The sequence below is a fragment of the Rattus norvegicus genome, chromosome 10 (genome assembly GCF_021556685.1).
Source record: "Rattus norvegicus strain SHRSP/BbbUtx chromosome 10, alternate assembly SHRSP_T2T, whole genome shotgun sequence".
Taxonomy (NCBI): Eukaryota; Metazoa; Chordata; class Mammalia; order Rodentia; family Muridae; genus Rattus; species Rattus norvegicus.
The window spans coordinates 87,221,952-87,236,012 of NC_141543.1; the positions used below are offsets into that span (position 1 = coordinate 87,221,952).

Consider the following 14,061-nt stretch of genomic DNA (forward strand, 5'->3'; position numbering starts at 1 on the left):
GATACTTATTGTCTTGACCTGTGTTCTATCCCTAGAACCTAGTAAAGGCGGAGGGAGAAAACAGACTTCACAAAGCTGTTCTCTGACCTTTCACATGCATCAATGGGGCAATGGGTGCTGGAGAGATGGCTCAGTGGTTAAAAGCACTGACTGCTCTTCCAGAGGTCCTGAGTTCAAATCCCAGCAACCACATAGTGGCTCACAACCATCTATAAAGAGATCTGATGCCCTCTCTTCTGGTGTGTCTGAAGACAGCTCCAGTGTACTTATATAGAATAAATAAATAAATCTTATAAAAAAAAAGCAATGGAGAAGTTCACATTCACATTTGTGGCATCTTGGCTATTTGAAGGGAGTATTAGAGCCTCAAAGACTTACATGTTTTCCTCCCTTCGTTTGTACGTTTCTCCTCCAAGCCAGCCATTGTAAAAGACTGCCTATAAACATTGTTTTTTAATCATAATGATCACATTTAAAACCTCACCACTGGGCTGGAGAGATGGCTCAATGGTTAAGAGCACTGACTGCTCTTCCAGAGGTCCTGAGTTCGATTCCCAGCAACCACATGGTGGCTCACAACCATCTGTAAAGGGATCCGATGCCCTCTTCTGGTCTGAAGACAGCTACAGTGTACTTGTATACATAAAATAAATAAATCTTTAAAACAACAACAACAACAAAACAACAAAAACCCTCACCACTACCTCTTACTAGGCACAACACTGCCTGCGTTAGGTAGACATTTAGAAGTCCATACAGTAAGCCTGTCTGCTACATGAACAGAACAAATTCTGACTTGATCAAATGTACCTATTGGATTCTTTGGCAGAAATTCTGAGTTGGGTTAAGAATTTACAGCTAAGGGCCAGGCATGGTGACACACGAACTGGGGAGACAGTGGTAGAGGCAGGCAGATGTCTGAGCTCAAGGTCAGCGTCATCTACAGAGCGAATGAATTCCAGGACTGCCAAGGCTATATTGAGAAACTATTTCACTCCCTCCTAACCGCCCCCATTTGAATTCGAGTCAGAGTGTCTGACTCATAGTTAATCCTATTCCATGAAGTTAAGTAATTTAAGGCAGATTTCCAAATCCCTTGTGAATGACAATACCAACTTACTAAGTTGAGGGTTTTGAATAAGTAAATATATAACAAGGCAAGTTGTACATACAGTGTATAGCACAAAACTATCAGATGTGCTGCTGCCTTTTTTAAAATCTAAGATATAGTTGTATTATTGGCTTTTGCTCAAGGTGACACCCATAAGTGTGGTGGCTCATGCATTTAATCCCAACATTCGGAGTTAAAAGCAGGAGATCTCTGTGAATTCGAAGTAAGCTTGGTTTACATATTTCCAGGCCAACCGTGGTTACGTAGGGAAACCCTGGCTGGGAAAAAAAAAATGGCACCTTCCACGGTCAACACAGCGCTTGGTCATGTCCCAGAAGCATCTGTTGCTCTCCAGGCGCTGAAGTAGTAGAACACCAGGCGCCCACCTTGGTAGGATGCATGGGGAATTACGATAAGACATAGGGTTCGCTCCTTCGATGTTGTCTGGGCTTTGTGGAACGTGGCGCCGAGCTAAGACGAGGACTGGGGCCTTTGCAAGACACTCCTAGACGCCGCAGCAGGAAGTGAATAGGGCGACTTCCGGCGCGCTCCGATGACGCACGGCACCCGGCTTCCGTGTTGGGAGCTGGCTACAGAACCTGGGACGCGGAGAGCTGGGGTTGGGGCAGCGGGGCGGCCCGCGGGCCTGGGGTGGGGATGCACCGGCGCGGGGTGGGAGCTGGCGCCATTGCCAAGAAGAAACTCGCCGAGGTGAGCGGGAAGGAAGCCGGGCTGAAGCCTGCTCTGCTCTCGAGACACCGAATTCTCCCGGAGTGGAGTTCTCTTTCCCTAAATCGCCTCTTAAACTATCTGTAGAAGACAGGCTTCTCCGGAGCCCAGGGATAAGTGCATTGAAGTTTCAGGAGGCCGCTGATTAAGTCACTTTATCAGACAGATCCTTACACTTGAATACTAAAGCTGTGGCAGCACAATGGGAGCCTTAACGATCACTGTCTCAACTCATGCCGGTCTTTTTGTCTGACAGGCCAAGTATAAGGAGCGAGGGACTGTCTTGGCTGAGGACCAGCTGGCTCAGGTGAGTCCAGGCAGGAAGGGAGATGGAACAGGGCTGGTCAATATGCCTTTGGTATAGATTGTTTCCACCGAACTAAAAATAGAGTGTCAGGCAAATCCAGATTTCGTTTTAGGGAGATTGCTAGAAATACTAGCTAAGATTTTTTTTTTTGAGTGATTAGACTGGTGCATTTCCCCCTTTTATTTTATTTGGTTATTGTCTTTTTATGTTATTCTTTTAAAGATGGTGTCTGACTTTGCTGCCAAGGCTGGGCTTCCAGCTTGTGATTCTCCTGTCTCAGCCTGAGGAGTACCAAATGCCACCGCTCCCAGCCTTGTGGTTTCTTTACATACATGGTCAATTCTAGGTGAACCTAGTGATCTGGGAACGTACCTAAGTGGTAGAGTGTTTGCCTAACATCCACACGTACTTGAGGCCATTCTCAGCACAGCAAAAATTTAAACAAATTTTCTTAAAAAATCAGAATGATAATTTCTCCTAAAAGTACTGATATGTGGCCAGGCAGTGGTGGCACACGCCTTTAATCCCAGGATTTAGGAGGCAGAGGCAGGTGGATCTCTGAGTTGGTGGCCAGCTTGGTCTACAGAGGGTGTTCCAGGACAGCCATGACTAGCTACATAGAGAAACCCTGTCTTGAAAAACAAAACAAAAAAGAATGCTGATATTTGCTTACTTATAACATTGCAGTAGGAACAGCATTAGGAAAGCACAAGCCAATGGGATGTGTCTATCTAAAGAAGTTGAGACAAAAAGTAAAATTATCAATATTAAGACATTTTGAAATGATAATCTTTAGTCATAATGATTAATAATAAGGACAATGTTGTTCAAAGCTGAACAGTCTGTTGGGCAGATGCTGTCTTTTGAATTTTTTTTTTTTTTTTTTTTTTTTTTGTTTTGTTGAGACAGGGTCTCTGTGCAGTCCCAGCAGTCTGGAACTCACGATATAGACCAGGTTGGCCTGGAACTCACAGAGATCCTCCTGCCTATGCCTCCCAAATGCTAGGATTAAAGCCATGTGGCATCATATCCGGCTTTTTCTTTTTTCTAAGAGTTAGGCTCTTGTTGCTTATCACTGGTGTGGAACTAGCCATGTCCACTTGCCTCTGCCTCTGTCTTCGCATGCCGGGATTAAAGGACTATATCACCACATTCATGTCCTTTATGTGGTGCTTTGTATCAAAGCCAGGGCTGGTACATGCTGAGAATGTGTCCCATCACCAAACTGTACCTCAACTTACGACTTTTATTTCAAGTACCTCACAATGATGAGAATGTGCATGACTTGTGGCACCTGTCACTCATAGCAACTGGGAACCCACAGGAGGGCGGATGAGTGATGGGTTCAAGTCCCTTCTCTAACTTCACCCTTTCCTATATGGACTCTGAATACACTTGAGTATTGTGATTGGTGAAGGAGAGGAGGTGGTTTATCTTGAAATGGGCTCTTGATCTGAGGAAAAGTAGACATCAGAGCATGTCGTTGTAATTTTTAAAAAAGACTTATTATTTTCTTTATATATTTGTCAGACTACCTGTGTACACATGTATATGCAGGAGCTTGCAGAGGCCAAGAGAGTGTCAGATCCCCTGGAGCTAGTGGTGGGTAGTGACTTAGCATGCAGTGTGAGTGAGTCCTGAGAAGCAGACTCTGGTCTTTTTTTTTTTTTTAATATTTATTTATTTATTTTGTGTATAAGTACACTATAACTGTCTTCAGACACACCAGAAGAGGGCATCAGATCTCATTACAGATGGTTGTGAGCCACCATGTGGTTGTTGGGATTTGAACTCAGGACCTTGGGAAGAGCAGTCAGTGCTCTTATCCACTGAGCCACCTCTCCAGCCCCAGACTCTGGTCTTTTCAGAGGCATCAGTGGTTTTAGCCACTTAGTTCTCTCTTCCGGCCTCATTTCAGTTTCTTTTCTTTTTTTCCTTAGGACAAAAAGCAACCTGTTTATTTCAATGTAATTTATATACAAGATAAAAACTCTCCCTTCTGCTCAGAACCTTTCCCGAAAGGTCTCCGTTTCTTCTTTAATCCTGGCTTCTATGAGTAATGTTAAGTCACTGTCTGTATTGGAGAGGTTGTAGCTGACTAACACCTGCTTGCTGGTCTTCTGGCTAAGTGCAGAGGGAGGCCCATGGAAGTCGTATCAGAAGTGTCTCCAAAAAGAGGGGTGCCCACAGGGATGGAGTCGTAGCGGCTGCACATGGCAACTGCGAGGTTGCTTAGATACGGTTAGAGGTTGTCCTCACCCACAGGAAGAGCAAGTCCACCTCATAACATGAAAGTGGACGAGCTGCTCCCAGAGCCTCCCACTGAAGTTGTGAAGCGAGTCCGCCTTGGCTCATGGCTCCTCCATCCCGCCAGCCACCAGGCCACAGCAAGGAGACCAGGCAGGCGTAGTCGCCCGGACCAGAGAGAGTGAGCGCCTTCAGTTCCTTTTCTTCTTCTTCTTTTTTTTTTTTTTTTTTTTTTTTTTTGTCATGGTCTCATCGTGTAGCCCAAGCCTTAAGCCACATTTTGCATCTAGAGTATGCTTTTAGTTAGTTCGTTTTTTGAGATAGGGTTTCTCTATGTACAGCAGGCTGGCCTCGAACTCAGAGATCTGCCTGCCTCTGCCTCCCAAGTGCTGGGATTAAAAGCATGCACCAACATCCCTGGCTCCTGATTATGCTGTAAGAAACACTTATCTGGGGACTGGAGAGGTGGTTTATCAGTTAAGAGTGCTTACTGCTCTTGCAGAGAGGACCAAGTTTGATTCCCAGCACCTACATGGAAGCTTACAAGTCCAGTTACAGGCATACGAACCTTATGATCTCCTCAGGCTCCTGCACACATGCGGTGCGTATACTTACACTCAAACATGCACCTAAGATAAAGATTAAAAGATTAAATAAATAAAAGCTCTTGCTTGACAGGGCAATGTTATGGGTGAATCTCTGAATTTGAGGCCAGCCTGGTCTTCAGAGTGAGTTCCAAGACAGCCAGGGCCACACAGAGAAATTCTGTCGAAAAACCAAAACATCAACAACAAAACAAAAAAACCAGAACAAGCTGTTGTTTATAGGGAAGGCAGCCTGCCAGTTGTAACTAGAACAGCGATTAGAAGAATATAGAGAATTCAGATCATTTTTTTGTGGCAAATGAAGAGATGTTGGGTCAGAAGTCATTCTTCAGGGGGCTGGGGATTTAGCTCAGTGGTAGAGCGCTTGCCTAGGAAGCGCAAGGCCCTGGGTTCGGTCCCCAGCTCCGGAAAAAAAAAAAAAAAGAAGTCATTCTTCTTGGTGACCTGAAAGCTCTTTGTTAGTTAGAGAAAAGGAGATAAGTCTATTTTAGAAGTAATAGAGATAAAAGAGGTAGTAGAGATAATTCTCTTCATTTTCACTTTCTTTTTTTAATAAAGAAAATTGTATTTACTTAGAAGCGTTCAGAATGTCAACAAAACAGCTGCCATGTTTTTGCAATCACAGAGCCGTGTTCAGTTAGCAGAACGACAGTTACCTCCATGTAAGCTGCATCAGAGACAACTGAGGATGGAGACAAAACAGACAAAACCAAAAGAAAAGAAACCAAGAACCAAACTACTGTGCCCATATGTAACTAATTTGTGCTGTGCACCAACACGAATCTAATTTCCATGCCAACTTACCAGGCAAGGTTAGTGGCTATTGAGAATACCACCAGGACAGGGCTAGCTAAAGACACAGTCGGTAGTGTGTTAACTGTACAAAAAAGACACTGTACAGTTTAAAAACAAATCCTACACAGCCTTACATTTCAATTTTTTCCTTTAAAAGGAGTGAGTTGTGTACAGGGGGGTTAAATGTTTATAAACCAAAAAAATCTGCACTAGAACCAACTTATTTATCATCTTCTTCATTTTCCTCTTTTTTCTTTTTTTTTTTTTTTAGATTTATTCATTTATTATATATAAGTACACTGTAGCTGTCTTCACATACACCAGAAAAGGGCATCGGATCTCTTTACAGATGGTTGTGAGCCACCATGTGGTTGCTGGGAATTGAACTCAGGACCTCTGGAAGAGTAGTCGGGTGCTCTTAATCGCTGAGCCATCTCTCCAGCCCTTCATTTTCCTCTTTTTCCTCATCCTCTTCATCCACCTCATTGCCTTCCTCTTCCTTCTTTTTCTTGCTCTTTTCAGCCTTGACCACCCCTGTTTTTCGCTGCATCAGGTTTCCCTTTAGCTCTGTAGGCAGCAATATCCTTCTCATACTTCTCCTTCAGCTTGGCGGCCATCTTCTCACAGGGCTGCTTGTCATCCGAGGCAGTGTTGTTCCACATCTCTCCTAGTTTCTTCACAATATCACCAATGGATAAGCCAGGATGCTCGCCTTTGATTTTTGGGCGGTACTCAGAACAGAACAAGAAGGCCAAAGGAGGCCTCTTGGGTGTGTTGGGGTCCTTGAACTTCTTTTTGGTTTCCCCTTTGGGGGGGCGTGTGTAGGTTTTCATTTCTCTTTCATAACAAGCCTTGTCAGCCTTTGCTAGATCTTCAGAATCCCCCTTTTCTTTAGCAGACATGGTCTTCCACCTCTCTGAGAACTTCTTGGAGAACTCTGAGAAGTTGACAGAAGCATCAGGGTGCTTTCTTGTGCTCCTCCCAGCAGGTCTGCACAAAGAATGCATATGAGGACATTTTGCCTCTGGGCTTCTTAGGATCTCCTTTGCCCATGTTTAGTTGATTTTCCTCTGCGAGGCATAGAGTCGCCCAGTGCCTGTCCGGCTCTCGCTTGCCCTGGCGCTATCTCTATGGAGCTCAATGTACTGCAATGGCTGTGAGAGCGGGAGCCAGACGCAGCCTCATTTTCTTTTTTTGAGACAGGACTTTACAATGTAGCCCTGGCTGTCCTGGAACTCACTCTGTAGACCAGCCTGGCCTCAAACTCAGAGATCCACCTATAGATCTGCCTAAAGGCATGGGACACCACGGCCTGGCTATTCTTCCATTTTTTAAGACAAAATAGATTGTTGTACCTTCAGTTTAGTTAATTTTTCCAGGAAGAAGAGAAAAAACACATTAGTTGGGAATGTTGATTATCAGAACTGGGACGTGTGAAAACAAGCACAGATTTTAGAAGAGAGGAACCAATATCATCTCCTTCCTGCCTGCAGCACAGCCGTGCCGGGCACAGGTGGGGGAGGGAGCACAGAGATGAGCATCATTGCAAATGCTGGAATCATGCAAATGCCTAGGAAGCACAGGCAGGAGGGTCAGGAGTTCAAGGGCAAGCCAGACAGGACTCCATGAACCCCTGTCTCAAACTAAGGACAAAGACTTTGTAAAGAGATACAAATAGGGTAAAAATGGGTCTGAAGGCCGCTGGTTATTCAGTTGTTACATTTATTTGTGTGTAGTGTGTGGGCTCCTGCCACATGAGATGTGAGGTCAGAGGGGAGTTTACACTGCAGCTGTCTTCACACACACCAGAAGAGGGCATCAGTTCCCATTACAGATGGCTGTGAGCCACCATGTGGTTGCTGGGATTTGAACTTGGGACCTCTGGAAGAGCAATCAGTGCTCATAACCACTGAGCCATCTCTCTAGCCCCTCCCCTTGTCTTTTTTTAACAGATGTCAAAACAGTTGGACATGTTCAAGACCAACCTAGAAGAATTTGCCAGCAAGCACAAGCAAGAGATCCGGAAGAATCCTGAGTTCCGAGTTCAGTTCCAGGACATGTGTGCTACCATTGGGGTGGATCCTCTGGCCTGTAAGGGATTGCCTGTGGGGTGAGGGGCTCCTGTAAGGCTCTTATAGCTGCTCCCCTGTTATGGTCTCTTCTGTGGGGCATCTCTAGATGGCCCTTCAAGGAAACAGGGAGAGTATATGTTGAGGGAGCATCCTGGAGGACTGTGTGTGCCCTTCTGAGGTGGAAGGCGGGGAGCCCGGGAAGCTAGCTGTAGTCTGTGGGCGCCATCTTTTCTTGAACAATCTAGTCCACTTTTTCTGTTCTTCATGACTTTCTTCTTAGTAGAAAAAGAAGACTATTTTAAAGATTTATTTTCGTAATTTGTAATTATGTTTAGGGGGAGGCAGCATAAAATGTATGTGATCGCAGGTGCCCTCACAGGCCAGCGAGCTGGAGTTAGTCTGTTGTAAGCTGGAACTGGAACTTGGGCCTCTGAACGAGCACGTAAAGCTCTTACCTGCTGAGCCAGCTAAGGGAAGCCCCATAAAGAGAAGAATTCTCTTTTTTTTGACAGGGTCTCACTATGTAGACTAGACTGGCCTCCAACTCACAGAGATCTGCTAACCTCTGCCTCTCTACTTCTGGGATTTAAGGTGTGTGTCACCACACCTGGCTTTTGAACATGTTTCATTTATGCGTATGAATGTTTTGTCTGCCTGTCTACCATGTTCTGGCCCAAGGAAGTCAGAAGGCGGCTTTAGATTGCCTGGGACTGGAGTCACAGGCAGCTGTGAACCATCACTTTACCAGCTGAGTTATTCTGCCACCCCATCCACCCCCTTTGGTGACAGGAGCTCATGTAGCCCAGACTGGTTCAAACTTGCTATGCAGTGAGGATGACTTTTACCTTGCTGCCTCCCTGTTCAGAGGGCTGGGGCTGCTGCTGTGCACTCTGCATGCATACGCCTGGCTCAGAGGCTCTTCATTAGTAAGCATGGCGGCACTTAGGCTTGATTAGGCAGGGTTTGAATCAGAGTCTGGGAACAGGGCTGGGAGGAAGAACCAGGGCCTAACCTGTACACACAGGACTTCCCACAGGATAGATGCTTTAATCCACCATTGAGAGAAGAGAAGAGATGAGAATGGATGAATAACACAGCTTTCATTTTTCTGTTTTTAGCTGGAAAAGGATTTTGGTCTGAGATGCTGGGTGTTGGGGACTTCTATTATGAACTGGGCGTCCAGATTATTGAAGTGTGCCTGGCCCTAAAACATCGGAACGGAGGTAAGGGTGGTTGGGACCTGTGAACTGCGCTTTGGGCTTAGTTTTCTGACTTTCTTTTCTAAAATTCTATAGCTTGCAGGCCTCTAAGGTCTGGAGACATATCTTAAATATTTCATCTTGTTGAATCCATGGCTGATCTCTACAGCCATGGTTAGAGGTGGAGGTAGGAGGGTGGCCTGAGACTGGTATACAGTGCTCTTTGTTACGAAGTTCTCACTGTAACTGTAGGTAGACCTGACCCACCTTTCTGAAGTCCAGTGGGGCCAACCCAGCCTTTGAGTTCTGAGGCTCAGGTTCATGATTTCAAAATTTGGTCATCTGGGGCCAGTGAAGGGGCTAGCCTGATTGCATGAATTCAGTCCCTGCAACACATAAAGATGGAGGGAGAGAGCTGAACCCACACACTTGCTCGCTGAGCTCCATATGCACGGCTTGGCATATCCACATGTATATCCACACATAATACAGTATTAACATGTACTGTTTATTTTCTTTTTTTTTTAAAGATTTATTTTTATGTATACGAATACACTGTCGATGTCTTCAGACACACCAGAAGAAGGCATCAGATCCCATTACAGATGGTTGTGAGCCACCATGTGATTGCTGGGATTTGAGCTCAGGACCTCTGGATGAGCAGTCAGTGCTTTTAACCACTGAGCTATATCTTCAGCCCATATGGTTCTGTTTTATCTCAAGCACTCTGGAGGCAGAGGCAGCCAGGTTTCTGTGAATTCCAGGTGAACCAGGGCTATATTATGAGAGATTCTGTCTTTCAAGAAAAAGTTCAGTCACTCTGACTATACTGTTGGAGGCCTGCCTGGGCTACCTGGCAGAGACTTGTTTCAAAGAAACCTGACAATCAAATTGTCCATCTGGTAGAGCCATCTTTTTTGTTGTTGTTTTGAGGTAAGGTCAGGCTCTGAAGCCCAGTGTGGCCTAGAACTCATGTCTGCCTCAGTCTCCTGAGTGCAGGGAATCCAGGCAGGGGTGAGCCACCGTGCCCCTCTGCTGCCTTTGCTTTCAGACTTTCCTGGCCTTCACTGTCGAGAGTCCTAGCAAGGTCTCAGGGCTCATTTCTCAGGGTCTAACCAGTTATTTGAGGAGAGATCGAGAAACTAGAGTAACATTTGTTCCTTGTAGAGGAGGTTGTCCATGTATCTCAAGCAGTCGTAGCTATCTAGGTAATTTTTCATTTTCTTTCTGTCCCTCTCCAACAGGTCTGATAACTCTGGAGGAGCTACATCAGCAGGTGTTAAAAGGAAGGGGCAAGTTTGCTCAGGATGTCAGCCAGTATGTCCTGCTTTCAACCCTTTGAAGTATTAAGGAATTTTTTAAAGACAGGGTCTCACCAGACAGTGATGGTGCATGCCTTTAATCCCAGTATTTGGGAAGCAGAGGCAGGCCGATATCTGTTTGAAGCCAGCCTGGTCTACAGAGCAAGTCCCAGGACATCTGAGGTTATACAGAGAAACCCTGTGTCACAAAACAAAACAAACCCCCCAAAACAGGATCTCTGTGTAGCCTAGGCTGGCCTGTGGACATAGAGTAGCCCTGAATGGACATCCCATCCACCTATGTCTCCCCCCCCCCCCCACCGGAGCTGGGGACCAAACCCAGGGCCTTTCGCATGCTAGGCAAGCGCTCTACCACTGAGCTAAATCCCCAACCCTTTATGCCTCTCTTCTTAAAATTGTGTGTGTAGTGCCCATACAAGCCATGAGATGCCTTTGCATCCTCTGGAACTGGAATTTTGTGAGCAGCTGTGTGGCTACTGCAACTCAAATCTTGGTCCTCTGAAAGAGTGGCTAGTACTTTTAACCACTGAGCCATCTCTCTCCAGCCCCACCACCTCTTAGTGTTGAGATTATAGGCAGGAACAGCACTTAGCTAGAAAGAACACTTTAAATAGCATGTAGCACTCTTCTAGTCCTCCAATGTCTAGGCTACCTTTAGAACCATTCTTTTTAATTTTTTCTTATTTTTAATTTTATGTATTTAATGTATATGAGTGCATGGTCTTCGGACACACCAGAAGAGAGCATCAGATCCTGTTGCAGATGGTTGTGAGCCACCATGTGGTTGCTGGGAATTGAACTCAGGACCTCTGGAAGAGCAGTCAGTGCTCTTAACCTCTGAGCCATCTCTCCAGCCTCTGCTTTAGAGCCATTCTTAATCAGTATGATGAAATTACATTCTTTTTTCCTGTTTTTGGTGGTATTGTGGATTGAATCTAGGTCCTTATACTGTGAACTACATCCCTGGCCCTATAAAACCAATAGTGTTTTTGAGTCAGGGTCTCACTGTGTAGCCTAGAACACACTCTGTAGATCAGGCTGGTCTCAAACTCGCAGAACTCCACCTGCCTCTGCCTTAGCAGTATTGAGATTGAAAGTGTATGCCACCACTTCTGGTGTATGTTACATCTTTTTAATGTGTTGAGATTACTTATTTGGTGTCAAGGAGACTAGAGCAGTCACCTAAAGACAGGACTAAGGAGGGTCAGGTGACAAGCCATAGGTTGACCTAGTTGACCTGTCTGCAAATCCAAGGTGAGAAAAATAAGTGTTCCCAGAGACCAGAAGTGATGTACTGAAGACCAGGAATATTAAAAAGCAAGTAGTGGCAGGAGGCGGCCAACCTTGTTCTTTGTGCATCAAGTTTTCAGAAGAGAGGGGAGCCAGTGTAGTCAAACAGATGTCGGTCTGCTCCCCTAGGAAGAACATTCACACCACAGTGTCCTTTCCCTGGCAAGGGGTGTGAACCTCACGTGTGCTGGCTGTGCACGGTCTCCATGTTCTCTGGGTTTTTTCTTTTCACCAGTGACCAACTACAATGGAAAATAGTGGTAATCAGCTGCTGCCCCTTTAAAAAAGGACAAGCACTCTGTAGTTTGCTGTAGTCCATACCACAGCCTGTTGGCACCTCGGTTGCTGTTCTGCTTAACATATCTGAGTGTTAGGCCTGATTTGCCAAGGGTCTTTAAGCTGCTCTTACTCACTTCAGAGACGACCTGATCAGGGCCATCAAGAAGCTGAAAGCACTGGGCACTGGATTTGGCATCATCCCTGTGGGAGGAACTTACCTCATTCAGTCTGTTCCAGCTGAGCTCAATATGGATCACACTGTTGTGCTGCAGCTGGCCGAGGTAGGGTGTGTTTTTGAGAGTGCTGAGGGGCAGCCTGGGCTGTAGTCAGGAGTGGTGTCCACCTGTCCATTGCTCTGGCCTTGTGCAAAGACTGTCTTATGAACTACTCTGGCCTGTGCCACTCAGCACATTTATTGAGCAACTGCAGTGCAAAGCACCTGTGTAGACTGTGGGACAGAGAAGCTAATACAGGCCCTGCCCTTGGGGTGCTTACAGTCTTGTCAGGTAGACAGAGATGCAGACTACATTTCTTGGGGTAGATAGACCTTCTGATGTCTCAATTTGAGTTCCTCACAATCCCCCTGCCCTGGTTTCTCAGCATGCCTGAAGCATAAACATCTACAACATAGGGAAGATGTGTTCATTTTCTTAATTCTATAGTATAGAACAAAACTAGGTAAGTAAGGGGCTTTCTGTGCTGGGAGATGGGCACAGTGAGGTGCTGCAGCTTCGTACTTAAATACATAGATGAGACTTTCGATTACCCCCCTCCCTTCTTGGTGTGCTCTGAGTTCTCTATGGAGGTGTAACTTGGACCTGGTTTTTAGGGATGAATTCACAGTCTCTCTTCATCCTGAAAATCACCTCTTTGCTGGGAACTTTCTTTTCCTGCATGCTTAGACTTGTTTAAGGGCAGCATGTCCAGATAGATGTCATCCTGCTTCTAGCTAGGCAGGTGCTGGGCTCCAAATAACACCCTTAACTGATTTAGTTCCTGTTTATTCCTTCCTCCAGAAAAACGGTTATGTGACTGTCAGTGAAATCAAAGCCAGTCTTAAATGGGAGACGGAGCGAGCACGGCAAGTGCTGGTATGTGACAGACAGCCCTGGGGCAAAGAGGCAGCCTCACTCTGTTCCCTCTAGCTTCGTATCAGGAAGCCTAGCATCTCTGCCAGGTAACACTGAGAAGGCAGACCTTCCCTAAAGCTGGCCACTTCCCCTGATAATGCATGCACACTTGCTAACTTTCCAGGAGACGTTGATCAGGGGCATGACAGAAATACAGTTTGCACTGGAAATAGTACAGAGCAAAGGGAATTGGCAACCACTGAAGAGAGTTATCTGTAATTACAAACTGCATATTCTATGGTGGATAATTTTGCACATACAAACTTGTACCAGTGAAATACTCAGGCTTAGGAGAGAGCAAAATGAAGAGTTTCAGTACCTTTTCCATATCGCAGCAATTCTTTGCACTTCTGTAAATGAGAGAACATAAAATGCATGCCTAAAACATGTTGACTGGACAGTCAACAGCTTACTTAGGAACCAAGTCAATTGTAGTTCTGGTGCTCCCTGCAAATGATCTGAAAACCATCCAGAACACTGATCTCCACTTGCGCTGGGGAGCTGGAGACGGGCAGGGACTTCGACACTGTGTCGGCACATACTGTTGGAGCCTTGCATTCTTTCCACAAGCATTTACTATAGCTGGACAAGTTAAATACTTGGTGTTATTCAGGCCTTGGCCAAAGCCAAACATGATTCCATCTGGGCGTGTGAACAAATGAAGGCACAAGGTTATCTGAAAACTTCCCAGAAGCTAACTAGGTGTGGGGGCTGCTTATTTAAGTCAGTCCTGTTCTTCCCTACAGGAACACCTGCTGAAGGAAGGACTGGCCTGGCTGGATCTGCAGGCACCAGGGGAGGCCCACTACTGGCTGCCAGCTCTCTTCACAGATCTCTACTCCCAGGAGATATCAGCTGAGGAGGCCAAAGAAGTCTTTCCTTGACTGAGTGTGGAGGGATATACAGCAGCAGGCCCGAAGACGTCCTGCCTGTGAATAAACCTGGACAATTCTGTTTATAAAAAAAATTCATGCC

The 14,061-nt window shown here is 45.7% G+C and overlaps 1 protein-coding gene and 1 pseudogene across 4 annotated transcripts; one reads left to right on the forward strand and one right to left on the reverse strand.

Moving 5' to 3' along the window:
* The first annotated feature begins 1,676 nt into the window (after positions 1-1,676).
* Snf8 (SNF8 subunit of ESCRT-II) lies at positions 1,677-14,053 on the forward strand. 4 transcript variants are annotated; one of them, XM_087570743.1, is made up of 9 exons: positions 1,677-1,822; positions 2,097-2,147; positions 4,897-4,995; positions 7,747-7,885; positions 8,985-9,089; positions 10,310-10,382; positions 12,096-12,237; positions 12,973-13,047; positions 13,833-14,053. In XM_087570743.1, exons 1-9 carry the CDS (start codon positions 1,769-1,771, stop codon positions 13,968-13,970), a joined length of 876 nt encoding a protein of 291 aa, XP_087426869.1. In that variant the 5' UTR covers positions 1,677-1,768; the 3' UTR covers positions 13,971-14,053. The 4 variants fall into 4 exon arrangements, 3 of the variants coding, with proteins under 3 accessions (XP_087426869.1, NP_001007805.1, XP_087426870.1); XR_015630415.1 differs by lacking the exon at positions 12,096-12,237; NM_001007804.2 differs by lacking the exon at positions 4,897-4,995.
* On the reverse strand, positions 4,151-4,513 carry Psmg4-ps2 (proteasome assembly chaperone 4, pseudogene 2; annotated as a pseudogene).
* Positions 14,054-14,061: the final 8 nt, after the last annotated feature.

Coding starts and splice junctions, on each gene's coding strand:
- Snf8 (XM_087570743.1), top strand. CDS start 1,769: ATGCACCGGCGCGGGGTGGGAGCTGGCGCCATTGCCAAGAAGAAACTC. Junction 7,886..8,984: donor TGGGGTGGATCCTCTGGCCT/GTAAGGGATTGC, acceptor TTCTGTTTTTAG/CTGGAAAAGGATTTTGGTCT. Junction 13,048..13,832: donor AGCGAGCACGGCAAGTGCTG/GTATGTGACAGA, acceptor TCTTCCCTACAG/GAACACCTGCTGAAGGAAGG.